Source organism: Schistocerca piceifrons, chromosome 8 (assembly GCF_021461385.2).
Source record: "Schistocerca piceifrons isolate TAMUIC-IGC-003096 chromosome 8, iqSchPice1.1, whole genome shotgun sequence".
Classification (NCBI taxonomy): domain Eukaryota; kingdom Metazoa; phylum Arthropoda; class Insecta; order Orthoptera; family Acrididae; genus Schistocerca; species Schistocerca piceifrons.
This window is the reverse complement of record NC_060145.1, coordinates 317,598,615-317,614,592: the sequence shown is the minus strand read 5'-3', so window position 1 is coordinate 317,614,592 and position 15,978 is coordinate 317,598,615. Positions and strand designations below refer to the sequence as shown.

The 15,978-nt window shown below is 44.1% G+C and overlaps 1 protein-coding gene across 1 annotated transcript in view; it reads right to left on the bottom strand.

Annotated features, from left to right (window-relative positions):
* Positions 1-15,978, bottom strand: part of LOC124711992 (mucin-7-like) — a 166,329-nt gene that overhangs the window by 68,135 nt on the left and 82,216 nt on the right. The window contains exon 3 of the mRNA XM_047242278.1: positions 5,309-5,489. Coding sequence (XP_047098234.1) covers positions 5,309-5,489 — 181 coding nt within the window. The remainder of the gene's footprint in view (positions 1-5,308; positions 5,490-15,978) is intronic.

Genomic DNA, 15,978 nt, shown 5'->3' with positions numbered 1-15,978 from the left:
TGTTTACAGCATCATGATGGTCGCATCCGTGTTTGGCGACATCGCGGTGAACGCACACTAGAAGCGTGTATTCGTCATCGCCATACTGGCGTATCACCCGGCGTGATGGTATGGGGTGACCGTGGTTACACGTCTCGGTCACCTATTGTTCGCATTGATGGCACTTTGAATAGTGGACGTTACATTTCAGATGTGTTACGACCCGTGGCTCTACCCTTCATTCGATCCCTGCGAAACCCTACATTTCAGCAGGATAATGCACGACCACATGTTGTAGGTCCTGTACGGGCCTTTCTGGATACAGAAAATGTTCTACTGCTAACCTGGCCAGCACATTCTCCAGATCTCCACCAATTCAAAACGTCTGGTCAATGGTGGCCGAGCAACTGGCTCGTCACAATACGCCAGTCACTACTCTTGATGAACTGTGGTATCGTGTTGAAACTGCATGGGCAGCTGTACCTGTACACGCCATCCAAGCTCTGTTTGACTCAATGCCCATGCGTATCAAGGCCTTTATTACGGCCAGAGGTGATTGTTCTGGGTACTGATTTCTCAGTCTCTATGCACCCAAATTGCTTGAAAATGTAATCACATGTCAGTTCTAGTATAACAGATTTGTCGAATGAATACCCGTTTATCATCTTCCGTTTTTCTTGGTGTAGCAATTTTAATGGCCAGTAGTGTAGTCACTAGTCACTCTAACCCGACAGTAGTTGTACTACCCTAAGCACATTTTGAAATATTAATGTCTCTGTTGGAATTTTTGTTTTTTACTGAGCATGAAAACTACACTTTTAAGAAGTTCCTAACTTTATTTGGCGTTTTTGTATTCTACTGTTAGTTGGCACGTACGGCTAAGAACCGCAGAACGCACGAATACATGATGCGGACCGCAATTTGACGGCCACTGGTATAGGACGAAAAATAAATGGTTAAATTTGTAGGCAGTTTGAGGACGTGTCGGATATCAAAATTAAGTAGATGTCCCTCAGTTCAAAATGTTTCGAGACTGAACTAATAAAAAAATAGAGAAAAGTTATGATGGTAGTTCCAAAGGTTCATGTGTTCTATATACTCTCCCCTTTTGGATGTTGTTCAACACGCTCTTCATATGGGTTTGAATGTCGGTTATGTTGCAAAAGTGTTCACCCTTCATGTGAAGTTTTTTACTTCGTCTTGTGGTAGATTTGTATTGCTAACACCAAGTCTCGTCACCCACCATGGTCTTTTTCGGAAAAGCATTGTTCATATTTTGCACATGTCGTTCTTGTTTGGGAGCCAAGGTGCACGGGACAAAGTTTATACACATTTTTTAAACACTCAGTCGTTGCAGGAACATCTCTGCACTTCGATGTCCAAGAATTGTGTTTGTAGGTTTTCCGGGCGAATATTCTGCTTGAAGGTCTCTAGTATGCAGTCGGACTGATTGATCGCTGTAGAACGAATTTTTGACGTCGCAACGTGCCATCATCGTCAGGTTACTCCTGCTGACTAGCATCCTGGACTAGTTGGAACGATATATATACCGGTCATTTCCCCCTCCACTCACCAGGTGTTTGGACCGCGCGATGTGCAGGACACGGTGATGGTTTAGCTCGCGCTCGGGAATCGAGTGGCGGCCCTCAGTTTCCGTTCCGCCTTCGCTGTGGGCGGTGTTCCATTCCCGCTGCGTTTGGTGAATTTTCAGTGCCGGAGCCCACGCTTGACTGAGTTGAAGTCCATTGTCCTTATAATTGCGTAGGCTTCCGCGACCAGAGTCAGTCGACATAAAAGTTTTCTGGGTACGGTACCGCGTCATAATGTATAAAACTACTGCTGCTGGAGAAAAACCAACGTTTGGGCCACGGTTGCAGTGGCCTTCTTCTGGGTCCATTGTCCTTGTTGACGGGGTAGCCTGGTCTCGATAGCTTCCTTGTATACACAGACCCAACAGTGGGGCGGGTTGTGCAACGTTTTTCTACCTTCGCATTGCACTTTATGGTTGGTCTGAAGGCAACGTTCAGCTATTTCTGATTTTGTGGACTGGTGGAGACCGATATGTCGTTTGCTTCTCAACTGGACGTCTCTGTTGGTAGTGCTGGCGTACTCGTCCACCAGTTGGGAACTCAAAGGTTCCTCGCCCTCTAACAGAAGACCATAAAGAGTAACGGAGGATCGTCTATGCGTAATTGCTGACACATTACGGGGCTGATCGTGTCAATGTTTTGTCGAATATCGCCATACGCGATGAAACACAGATTCATCTCTTCGAACCGAAAACAAAACGGCAGTCTAAGGATTGGCGCCATTTCGCATCTCCTACAAAGAAAAAGTTCACAGCTGCGCCTTCAGCCGATAAAGCCGCGGCGACGGACTTCTGAAAGAGTTATTGTGTTTGATATTCTTCGTCATGGTGCAACGATCAACTATAAAGTGTACTGTGCTACCCTCAGCATATTCGTCGCCACAAAAATGCAAACGCACCTTAAAGGAGCCCACAAAACTTCATTGGACTGTTCTTCCTCATCCTTCCTGCAGGCCGGATCTCGCGCCTTCCGATGTCCATTTATCTGGTCCAATGATGGATGCACTTCGCAGGAAGTAGTATGTGGATGATGTGGAGGTTATTGATGCTGCAAGACGTTCCACCAGTAGTATGGTACACTGCGGGCATACAAACCCTCCCAGTAAGGTGGTATAAGGCCATCAATTGAACGATTACGTTTACAGATAGAGTTTCATAGTCAAAAGAATAAGGACTAACATAGTGTGTTAGAAGCCAACCTGCTTGCAGAAAAAATCTGCATTACTTTTTGAACGCCCCTTGTATTTCAAAAGCTTTCATTGTCCGTGGTCGGCTTGATCTTTGTCATCGTTCTGCGAATGAGTACGTCGTCTCTGAACTGATGTCTCTAGAGACGTACACTCTCTGATTAAAACCATCTGGATACTTATTAGGGATTTAAATAAGGACTGTAGCCATCTTTCGCATTTATGACGTCTTGAACTCTGATGGGGACATTTTCAGTAAGGTGTCTAAATGTCTGTGGAGAAAAGGTAGCTCATTGTCAAAAAAAAAATAATAAGTAAATAAAAACCAAATGTGATTCTTGAGTTTCTCCCGGCGTATTTGACAATCAAAATATCCACGGGTGTACTGCCGGTCTACAGTGTCCAACGGGCACAATATTTCGGCGATCATACATGTCGCCATCATCAGGTGAACTGACGGGCTGAGCTCCTGTGAACGTGCCGGCATGGAGATCCGTACACTATGGCTGCTCAGGGGGAACTGGGTTCGGTCGCGGCGACGGACGATTTAAATACCCTCCGCCCGCGGCGCGCTCACTCCGCCGTCCGCGCCCCGCGCCACGGTCGCGCGGTGGGACACATTGCGACGGCGTCTGAGATGACGTCGGTGTGATGGCTCTGTCCGCTGTGGTCGTCACAACTATACATTTGCTCGATTTACTCTTGATTAACCCAATCGCTGGTTCCCAAGCCTTGCTAAGATTATAGCCACAGTCACGGTTTATGAGGTCGTCATTGGTGCGAATTTCGATGGCCTCTCTAACAACGCTGTCCCAGTATCTCGACGTCTGTACCAGAATCCTCGTGCGTTCATACTCCATAGCGTATGACGACCTCATAAACCGTGACTGTGGCTATAATCTTAGCAAGGCTTGGGAACCAGCGATTAGGTTAATCAAGAGTAAATCGAGCAAATGTATAGTTGTGACGACCACGGCGGACAGAGCCATCACACCGACGTCATCTCAGACGCCGTCGCAATCTGTTCCACCGCGCGACCGTGGCGCGGGGCGCGGACGGCGGAGTGAGCGCGCCGCGGGCGGAGGGTATTTAAATCGTCCGGTATATGACCTACCGGACACAAGACCGATAACAAACATAACTGTTGCAGGTTGCAGGACGCTGAACGAGGACTCTGTACCAGCACCCAGCGCCAGCCGCCGAGCAGCACAAACGCACAACGTCAAGGTATCGACATGCATGATACCCACTACTAACAAAGCCTATCCTTGCACAACCTATCGCAGGCAGCAAGACAACCGCTACTGCTCTTGCCGCCCGACCTAACTTTCGCAGAGGTTTTTTTCCCTTGGCTCTTGCCTTGGCACTTTTTTTCCTCTGCCCTTCAAACCGCTACCCTTCGTCAGATTTCGACCAATCTATCTCCAGATGAGCGCGTATTAATGGTTAATCCTAACCAGACGTACGCAAACATCGCAGTACCCACATCCTGCGACACCTCACTTTAGTGAATACTAACCCTTATGCAGAGACGGCAGTAGACCTTTTGTGTTGGCCATCATGCCGGTGTGGGCGTGGAGGGGCTCCACCTCTTATAAAAAAAAAAAAAACGACCGAACCCAGTTCCCCCTGAGCAGCCATAGTGTACGGATCTCCGTGCCGGCACGCAACGGGACCTCAGTCCGTCAGTTCACCTGATGATGGCGACATGTATGATCGCCGAAATATTGTGCCCGTTGGACACTGTAGACCGGCAGTACACCCGCGGATATTTTGATTAAAATCTAAATGGTTCAAATGTCTCTAAGCATTATGGGACTTAACATCTGAGGTCATCAGTCCCCTAGACTTGGAACTACTTAAACCTAAATAACCTAAGGATATCACACACATCCATGCCCGAGGCAGAATTCGAACCTGCGACCGTAGCAGCAGCGCGGTTCCGGACTGAAGCGCCTAGAACCGCTCGGCCACAACAGCTGGCTAGCCCATTCTCCATGATGAGCCGAATTCATGTAAGGTAGGGATGTACGACGTTGAGTTCTGGAGTGAGATCAAAGTTCTAACTCAACGCAAATGTTTTCCATGGGGTTCAGTTGTAGGCTTTGAGTAGGCTAGCCCATTTTAGAAATTTTGTCGTCCACAGCTTTATTTGTCGTGCTAATAAAAGCAACCATCGTCTCCGAGGTCTTCCTGTAGTGTACGCAGCACATAATGCTGTAAAATATGTTTATATTCTTCAGCGTCTAGCGTTTTCTTAAGCGTAAAAAAGGACCACTCCGCAACCACAGAAAACACCTCCATACTGTATCACCACCTTCCCCGTACTTCACTGTTGGCAATGCAGATGATTGCAGGTAACTTTCTCCAGGCATTCGCGAACCCAAACCTCTTCAGCGTATTGCCAGAAGGAACATCATGATCCATCACTCGAAATCACTCGTCTAGTCATCCATTGTCCAGTGACTACTACTAACTGATTTCACGTTACATAGAAGTGTACGGGAACTTTTCACTAGAGGGTGCATATAAGCAGGAATTGGCGCAGACTCACGTAGCAGCGACGACGAGTGCGCCGTCCGGGCGGAAGTCGAAGATGCGGACGGCCTGCGGTCCACACGAGTAGCTGTAGCCGTAGTTGTACGCCGAACCTCCAGAGGGCGCCGCCGCGATGTTGCCCACCTCTAGTTCCAGAGACGCCTCCTCTGGAGCTTCGAACGTGTACGCGCAGTCCGCTGCAAAAAAGAAGTCAGCTACCTACAAAAGCCGTTCAATAAATAGTGTCTCCAAAACTTCTGAAGATTAATTCATATGTACCGGGTGTCCCTGCTTAGAATCGTCCGCAGCATTTTCTCTAGTGTTTCGGCAATATTTACAGTTTCGTTTTTCCAATGCAAAGCTGCAGTCAGCCCCAACAAACCTGACAAATAGCCTGTTGGCCTCTGTCTCGGGTTCTTCCGCTGACCCCATTTCTCTGACGTTTCGCCAGCTCGAGTGGCTGGCATTTTCAGAGCTTCACCCTCCATTGCTGGTGGTGGAGTTGAGTTCTCGAATGCAGATTATACGCACCTGGCGCACTAACGCCAAGGGCTTTCCCGTGGTCATTGCCGCTGAGGTTCTCCCCACGTGAAAGTGCTTGGACGTCAGTGCCCTAGATACATATAAATGGGAATATTGAGACACCCCAAATGTCTATTTTTTGACAAAACAGTTACCTGTGATCTAGTACTTTAAACATCTAGGCCGATCATGGTATAGAGAAAAACCATATGTTCTTTCGTTTCCTGTGTTATCATGCAGCTATTGTATTACCTAAAGAAAGAGAAACCCCACATGTACAAAAGAAATGAGCTTTCTCAAAATTCTGTGTTTTCAGCACTGTTCTAAACAATAGAATAATCGATATATACCTATAAATGACAAGAAAATACGTGACCTAAAGCGATTTCAACGATTCCTACTAAAAGATGAAATCATCCAGAACTTCTACACTGCCATTTGCAACTGCTCAACACGTGTCAAAGAATTAACCATGTGTGGAGTATAATTGCAAAGAGAACGAAAAATAGTTATAATTTGCTTGATTGTTGGCCATTTTACCAATGAACTACGTGTTACGTAAGTATATGAGCTTATTTATTACAAAATAATGAGAAAGCCCACATGTTCACCAAATAAATTTTAACGTCAAGAAAACTTATCATCTTGCTTACAGTGCATTGTCATTCTTCCTTCTACATCCGTTGCAATGAAAAATGAGAAGAAAACCGAATTTCAGCATAATTTTAAGACCTGGAATTTTTTATATGTGCTGTTAAGGTTAGTTTTTTGCACATGTCGAATTTCTCGGAATTCCCATTCATATAGTCTGCGGCCGCGATCTCGATCCCTGTCCACCACCATCAATGGAGAGTGAAGCTACTCAGCTGGTAAAACTCCAGAAAAATCACCAAACGAACATCGGTCGAAGAACCCGAAACAGACGGCCTCGAAAGCCTTAACAATTTTCAAACAAATACCGCTCATCACTTTATCCGTACTTCGCCTACCGTCGACAGATAGAGCCGGTTTGTTTCCTGTGGCAAACAAAATGATTTTTAAAACGCAATTTTATATGTCCATTCGCTAGAGCGGCCCCAAATAGTGTAGTGCGATATTCGTTTCACCAACACGTATTAACAACGACAGTGAACACGAGGAAAAACCAGTAGGCCTACTCCAGCAGCGACCGAGCAGCGCTGCCGCATGGCGGTGCCGTAAGTGTGGGCCTGGCCATTGCCGACGTGATGAGCAGTATTTGCTTCAGCTGACTCCAGCTATATATCGAAAAAGCTAAATCGTAAATACTGCTGAAATAACAGAGAAAATTTTCCTACCGACTCTTGGGAGGGACACACTGTATACAGGGTGAACATCAATAACACGGACAAACTGCAGGGACGGATTCCTGACTGGAAATGGAAAAAAAAGGTCCCGTGAACATGTGTCCGGAAATGGAGGGTGCACATGCAACGACGAAAAATCGCTCCGGAACGCAGTACAGAACTGTATCGCCTCCATGTCGCAACTGATGAACAATGCACGCGTTCGCACGTCGCATCATGAGTTATCGCATTGTGTCGCACGTTCCGACCTCTCTCCGAATATCGTCATAGGCGTCGTGAATACGCTGTTGAAGAGTTTACAGATCGGGAAAGAGTTCAGCATCCACAACGCTATTCAGATGCCGTCAAGAAATATGTATGTTAGAGAAGAAATTAACAACTCCAGCAATAAAATCAAATCAATATGGAATGTTGTTAGAAGGGAGACAGGAAAAGTAATCACTGTGGTAGGTAGTATTACTGTTAAAGAGAATGAGACCATCTTAACCAAAAGTACACAGGTAGCCACTGTATTTAACAATCACTTCTTAAGTGTAGGAGAAAAAATTGGTGAGAATAGTTAAAAAAAAAAAAAAAGGCAGGCAGTACACGGAAGAGCCAGTTTTGAAAAATTTTAGTCAGATTAAGTTTCATCCAACAACCTCTTGTGAAATAAGGAAAATTATTAAATCTTTGAAAAATAAATGTTCTGTTGGAGTAGATGACATCTCTGACAAGCTATTAAAACAATGTGGAGCAATTACAGCTGATTTTGAGTCACATATGTAATGTATCACTGACTCAGGGTATTTTTCCAGACAGGTTGAAATATGCCATTGTCAGGCCTCTCTACAAAAAGGGGGAAACCACAGATGTCAATAACTACCGGCCAGTATCCTTGCTTACAGCATTTTGAAAAACCTTTGAGAAAGTAATGTACTCAAGAGTGGTTAGCCATCTCAACAATAATGGGATACTTCACAGTTCGGATTTCAGAAATGCTATTCCACTGAGACAGCAATATACAATTTCACTGTCCACATAATAGAGTCTTTAAATAGTAAAATGCCAACAGTAGGAATATTCTGTGACTTATCCAAAGCGTTTGATCGTGTGAACCATGACATTACGTTAGAGAAATTACAATTCTGTGGTATAAATGGAACAGCATATGAGTGGTTTAAGTCATATCTACAGAACAGGAAGCAAAAAGTCTCTTTATATGCTTCAAGTGATTCAAAGGAGTTTGCCACTTCATCTAACTGGGGTGAAATTACATTAGGTGTTCCACAGGGTTCGATCATGGGTCCCCTCCTGTTATTGATATATGTGAATGACCTCCCTTCTTACGTGAAACAAGACGCTGAACTGACACTGTTTGTTGATGACACAAGCATAATTATTGATCCAGCAAAAGGAAGTCCGATAGAAAATGATACAAATAAGGTCTTTGGAAACGTTATTAATTGGTTTTCTGAGAATGGGCTGGCTCTAAACTTTGAAAAAATACTGTACATCCAATTTTCTGTTGCAAAAAGTATAATTCCTTCAATAAACATATCAAAAGAAGTCAGTAGCCATGGTAGAGCATACTAAGTTTTTGGGTGTACATATTGATGAGAATCTTAATTGGAAAATTTATATTTTTGACCTACTAAAGCGACTAGGTTCAGCAACTTTTGCAATGACAATAATTGCCAATTTTGAAGATGTAGAAATTATTAAGCTAACATACTTTACATACTTCCACTCTCTGATGTCATACAGATCAATATTCTGGGGCAACTCAACACTTAGGCAAAAGGTTTTCACTGCTCAAAAGAAAATAGTTAGAATAATGTGTGGGGTTCATAGTCGCACATCTTGTAGGTATCTGTTTAAAAGGTTAGGAATTCTTACAACTGCTTCACAGTACATTTACTCAGTAATGAAATTTTTCTCAACAACATGGATCAGTTTAAAATCAACAGCGACATTCATGATTACAATACCAGAAAAAAGAAAGACCTACACTATCCTTTACTTAATCTATCGTTGGCACAGAAAGGGGTAAAATATGCTGCTATAAAACTTTTTGATAAATTACCAGATGAAATAAAATGTCTGACAGACAGCAGTAATAGTTTCAAAAACAAATCGAAATCATACCTCCTTGACAACTCCTTCTGTACCATAGATGAATTCTTGAATATGAGTAAATAAATCTGGAGATATAATATACGCATTTTGTGCCATTTAAGGGAATGGGATAGATAATAGAAATATTTAGGTATAACACTATAATGTAAACAAAAAATACTTGTTCCCTGTGCGCATTTCTTGTGCATTTGACACGTTCCACATCATAACGGTTTTCCGTGCTATTGATCAATGGAACACGTAACTAACTAACTACCTAACTAACTCAGAGGTAAAAATACAGGGGATTTAAGTCCACTGATCTAGCAGGTGTGACGTTTCGTTTTGTCTCGGCTCGATGGTGATGGTTGTCCCAGTCGAGATGACGTGGAATGGCGTCCGTCGATCACGACAACACAAGTCTGTAACTATTGTAAAAACAAACTCTTCGCGCGATTTGGTTATTTTTCAGAGACTGTCTCTCAATATTGACATCAACGTCTCGATGGAGCAGCACACCGGAGTGTGTGCACCGCCCTTGCTTGTAGTTAAAGCAATGGTGTTCGATGGCTATCGATCTTCTCCACTTATAAATATAGCGACTGCACCACTCGATAACGCGATGACTCCCTTGATCTGAAATGATAACCAAAATTCCTTTGGGTGTTCGCTACAGACTCTTCAGTTTACGCGAAGTTGCTGACTGTAGATCTTATGCCCGGTTTGAGAATGGGTATTCAAACGCTGAGAATAAATGTCTTGAATCATCAATACATCACCCAAGCCGATGCCACATCATAATTTTTGCGAGGAGTTGTAAATTATTATCCCGTCGTCAAGGTGTCGCTACGTCGCGTATTCAACAACTACACGACGTAATTCCAGAGTGTTTACAGGTGAATTGTCACTAAATCACTATTCACTTTAATGTTATCCGAAGAATCAGTTAATTCCACAAATACACTTTAAATGTCCATTAAATGATGTGTGCGACACGAAGAATTAAAGTTGAATTGAAATTTATTGTCCTTCGTAATTATTTGTCCCTACACTGAGCACACACACCCTTTTTTCATTCAGGGAAATGCGTCTGTTAGCATCAGCAATTTTGACTTTGACAATAGCCTCTGACAACAGGGCACAATTGTAAGTTCTTGGTGATTGAGTTTATCTGTAGCCTACTCAAGTCTAATAATTGAGTTATGTCGGCGATCAGTCTCTTTCTGTGTCCTTTGATGTTCGTGACTATTGAGTATCACGAAGGCTAAGTCCCATCAGAAATCAGCAAACACCCGAGTTATTTTTCTGTCACATATACCAACCACCCCGATATCTGTCTAAACGGTAAAGATGATTTTACTTCAGTCCGACTTCTGACTAATACTTCCAACCGTAAAACTTATACGCTTCAGATAGGTTTTAAAACAATCTAGTGGCGCTTACCATGCGTACTATTACTGCAAGAGTACAAGAGAGAAGTGAAGTTAACATCTCCATTGCCGAGTTACATTGTAGTCGCAGCGAACTTACATCTCGGTGTGGCTACAACTCTCTTCTAGGATAAATGTTATCTTTGGTCAATTTATGGTCTGGGCTTTAACCTTCGTAAATAATAATCTTTTTGAATTCTTTCTTTAAAGTTTCTGTTTCGTATCATATGGTGTTCATTCATTCAGTCCTTTCTTTATGATAAGCATTAGTATTTACATAACATTCTTGTTAATTAAACTGTCAAGAGTATAAATTTTGTCATTAGCTGTCATCACTGTCAGGATGACTGATTTTTCTATTCCTTCTTGCAACAATAAGGGTGTTCATTATGGGTTTTATAATTGGGGTGTTACGCATGCCACGCTACAGGACCTCCGCGTCCTTTCCACGAAGACGTTCTTGAGGTACCGGCCACCTGTAATTCGGAAGTGGGGTGGTGTTCCGTCATGCAGAAACCACATGGCCTGTGGTGTTGCCGAAGACACATTCTCAAGCAGTCCAGGCAGAGTACTCCGCAGGAAGCCCAGGTACATTCCTCCGCCGAGGTGTTATGGAATAATAACCGTTCCAGCAATGTTGTCGCCGAGAATTCCAGCCCACACACTGGTGAGGAACTGATGCTGCCGAGTCACTGTCTGCAGCCCGCAGATGACGATTACGCAGATTAGTAATGCCAATTCTGGTAGCTTGATCGGTAAAGAGGAATGATGACAAAATCCCATAACTTGATGGTGTGGTGTAAAACCATCGACAATACCTTGACCCTAGGGGGAAATCCGCTGCTAGTAATCTCTGCTCTCGTTGCAGGTGATAAGGGTAGTGGCAGTTGTCATGCAGGATACACACACTTGTACATTCGCTTACACCCTGTTCGCGGGCCACTTCCCTGGAACTTGTACTAGGGCTCTTCTCAATATCCTGTAGAACCTGGTCCTCCAAATCTGGTATACATGCACTCCGCCGCCTTCCTCCACGTTCGTCTGTCTGAAAAGACCCTCACCCAGACGCCCAAAATGGGCTTGAAACGTTGTGTGATGTGGTTGGTGTCTGTGAGTGTAGTTGTTTTGGTATAGCTGTGCTGCGCCGGCCGGAGTGGCCGTGCGGTTCTGGGCGCTACAGTCTGGAACCGAGCGACTGCTACGGTCGCAGGTTCGAATCCTGCCTCGTGCATCGATGTGTGTGTTGTCCTTAGGTTAGTTAGGTTTAATTAGTTCTACGTTCTAGGCGACTGATGACCTCAGAAGTTAAGTCGCATAGTGCTCAGAGCCATTTGAACCATAGCTATGATGCCTCTCGACCGTTTCCATTTGCTTGACCGGACGCAAACACAATCTCGACTTGTTCCCGACATGAATACCGGAACATCCTGCTACTTATAGTACGCTGCGTCAGACAAACGGCCTGCAACACACAAGCACCACATGGCACGTGGTCAGAGAAACTTTCATTCGTCAGCACCACCTACTGTGGCAACGATGCATCTCCTGACACATAAGACCCATTTTCCTGCATTTCTTGTCAGGAATCCGTACGTACATTCTGTCAGTTTTTTAATGTCCACCCTGGATGAAAACGTCCCCACAAGCGCTTCACATTTGATGTGTCTTCTGCAGATATGCGAAGTTTCTAACAATTCTAACAGATAGCAGAGCCATACTGAACCATCAAAATGATGTATACGCAAGACACTCGTTACTAGCAACCTGTTGTATTTTAATTCTAGGTTGCGGAAAAAGAAACCGTTGTAAACATTTATAAAAGTTTGTGTGTAATGTGTGGTAATGATGTAGATGATCGGAGTACTGTTGATGATGGGTACAGAGAATTAAAGCATCAGGATGTGCATAAACTGAGCTCCACGTTCAGGAAGTCCTGTCGCAGCCACTGCTGCCGACGTGGTAGATCGCTTGATGCCATTATTTGTGCAGACAACTGGACAACTGATTCTTCCGCTATCGTTGAACGTTGTAAATGCGTGTGCAGTGGTTCAGACTCTGCGATTTGTTCCACGATTGCTCACAACACACCGCAAGATCTAAAGAAGAGCCATTTCATGTGAACTGGTGGAGTACTTTGTCGCCAATGGAAGATGTCTTTCTCTTACGGATCGTTACAGGTGACGAAACGTGAGTGCATCACTTTGAACAGGAAACAAAAAATCAGTTACTTGAGTGGCAACAAGTTCAGTCGCCAAAAAACACGAAATTTAAGGCAGATCCCTCTACTGGCAAAATCATGTTGACATTCTGCAGTAGTGATGGTGTCATTCTCGTGAATATGTTGCCAAAAGGTCCAACCACTAATTCAAGGGCGAACTGTTTCCGGCGTGTTTGCTCAGATAAGAATCGAAAAGAAATGTTGACACAATATAAAAATGCGCGCTCACACACGAATTACAGAATCCAAGAACAAATCACCAAAGTGAGTTGGAAATTATTGTCTCAGCCACCTGGCGTCCTCAGATTCCCATTTGTTGGACCACTTACGGATTTTCTACGTGTGACACAGTCTGAAGATGACGATAGCGTAACTCATGCAGTTAAAACGTGTCTAAGAGCACTGGACAAGAGATTTTACCAACAGGGAATCTTGCTCTTACACAACCCTCACGTAAGGCCAAGAGCGTGATAGAGACTATGCAGGAAAATATATGATTGGCGAATAAGTGCGAGGTATTTTTGTTTCGCATTTTCATATTGCGATTGCTTTGGGTTTCATTTTCCATTTGTAGTTCCTTGTTGTTATTTGAGTTTGTATATTGTCATTCCGTCATTTGGAAATAGTGAGCGGAGCTGTGGACGCTATAAAATGGAGTACCAAGCGGAGAAATATTTCCGAAGTATTCTTCTGTTTGAGTTCAATAGAGGGCTGATAGCAGCAGAGGCAGCCAAAAACATTTGCGTGGGAATAATGCCGTTGGAAAGAGGATGGCAAGAAACTGGCTAAAAATGATTCAAATAGCTCTGAGCACTATGGGACTTAACATCTGTGGTCATCAGTCCCCTAGAACTTAGATCTATTTAAACCTAACTAACCTAAGGACATCACACACATCCATGCCCGAGGCAGGATTCGAACCTGCGACCGTAGCGGTCACGCGGTTCCAGACTGTAGCCGGCCAAGAAACTGTTTTTCTGATTTTAAGGAGGATTGTTTTGATAGTAGTAGCTCTCCGCCTTCAGGGTTTGAGAAAGATCTTTCAAAAGCAATAATCCACAATGATCCACGCTAGTGTACTCGAGAAATCGTAAAAGTTATGAACTGTGATCACCACCATCGCCAAACATTTGCATACAATGGAGATGGTACAAAAAATTCAGTGTTTTGCGACAGCATGTTCTAAGCCAAAATCATAAAAATCAGCATGTGACCATATGTGCATCTCTGCTTAGTGATCATCGATTGGCTCTTAAAACACCGACCACTGCTGCCGTGTATAGTTGCTGGTGACGAGAAATAGTGTCTTATGCTAATATAAAAAAAGGAAAAGAATGGGTGAGCCCAAACAAAACAGCAGCTCCTCGTACAAAGACCTGTGCACACCCACAATAGATAATGTTAAACATCTGGTGAAACAATAAAAGTGTGGTGTACTACAAGTTGCTTCCCCACAGTATAACCATCACCGTTGATCTTTATTGTCAACAAGTAAGACGTCTTGCAGATGCAATCCAAGAACAACTACCAGGAAGATTGCGTGAAGTTACGCTACTCCACGACAACGCTCGCTCGCAGTCTGCTAGACTGACAAAAACAACATACAGGAGATTGGGTGGGAAGTCATTCCGTATCCACCTTATTCACCTGATCTTCCACCATCAGATCTACAAGGAACTTCCTTTCCGGATGAAAATGCGCTTCGAACTTGACGAGTTCTTCACCTCAAAACCACGTCATTTCTACAGTCGCGGAATCGAAAAGCTACCCCAGCATTGACAGAATGCTGTAAATAGTGAATGAAAATATATTATTGATGATCAAAGTCTCTGTTGTGTTTACCTGTTTTGTTTATTAAAGTTACGCAAAAACGCTTCGAACTTACGCACCAACCGAATAGTCCATATAAAAGAAATGTTGACTGATTTTAGCCGGCCGCGGTGGTCTCGCGGTTCTAGGCGCGCAGTCCGCAACCGTGCGACTGCTACGGTCGCAGGTTCGAATCCTACCTCGGGCATGGATGTGTGTGATGTCCTTAGGTCACTTAGGTTTAAGTAGTTCTAAGTTCTAGGGGACTAATGACCACAGCAGTTGAGTCCCATAGTGCTCAGAGCCATTTGACTGATTTTGACACTAAATTCTAACTCTCAAGAACAAACATGTTCTGAGGAAAAAATTGTGAGGAATTGTTTATTGAACGCCTCTTGTAAAATAAAACACATTTTCTACAACGAAGCGGTAGCGTTCTCGCTCCCCGCGCCCGGGTTCCCGGGTTCGATGCCCGGCGGGGTCAGGGATTTTCTCTGCCTCGTGATGACTGGGTGTTGTGTGATGTCCTTAGGTTAGTTAGGTTTAAGTAGTTCTAAGTTCTAGGAGACTGATGACCATAGATGTTAAGTCCCATAGTGCTCAGAGCCATTTTCGAACCGTTCTTCAACGAACTTCTAAAGCAATACGCGCTTGTGCAGGGTGATACCAAATTTTTTATTTTGTTTGTGCTTACGTATCGCAGATTGTTAATAAATGCTGCTGAGAAAGGCCAGGATCTTCCAGGCACAACGCATGCTCTGTATCCATTGTTGTGTGGCAGGCGCCGATCACCGCATGACTCTCCAGCTCATTGTCCTGATGCACCACCACCCAGAGCCCGAAGAACGGGCCCCAGAGCCCGAAGAACGGGCCGAAGCGTCACTGGCAATCGGAGCCGACGTCCCAACCATTTGGTTCTCGCGTGACGTCACACAGTGCATGCGTCGTGTGGGAAACCGTTTCTGAAACTGCACTACCCAACTCAGCAACTTAATAAAAGGGTGTCCCATAAAGAACGCTACTTGTAAAATGCTCGCCGTTTATTCTCTTGTAAGTTGGCAGCACTGATCGTTGGAGGCTTTTTTTCCTTTGTTCTTTTCTTTTGTGGTAAGCAATGGAGCGCTTTATGGCGGACGGAATAGCGTGTAGTTTTAGCGGCCTTGTTACGAGAGATGTTCCCTGAATGACTGAACTCTCACAACTGTGATATGAACTGACCGCCACTTGTGATTTGACGCCAAGTGATTTCTTTTTGTGGGGTATCTGAAATCTCGTGTGTACGCCA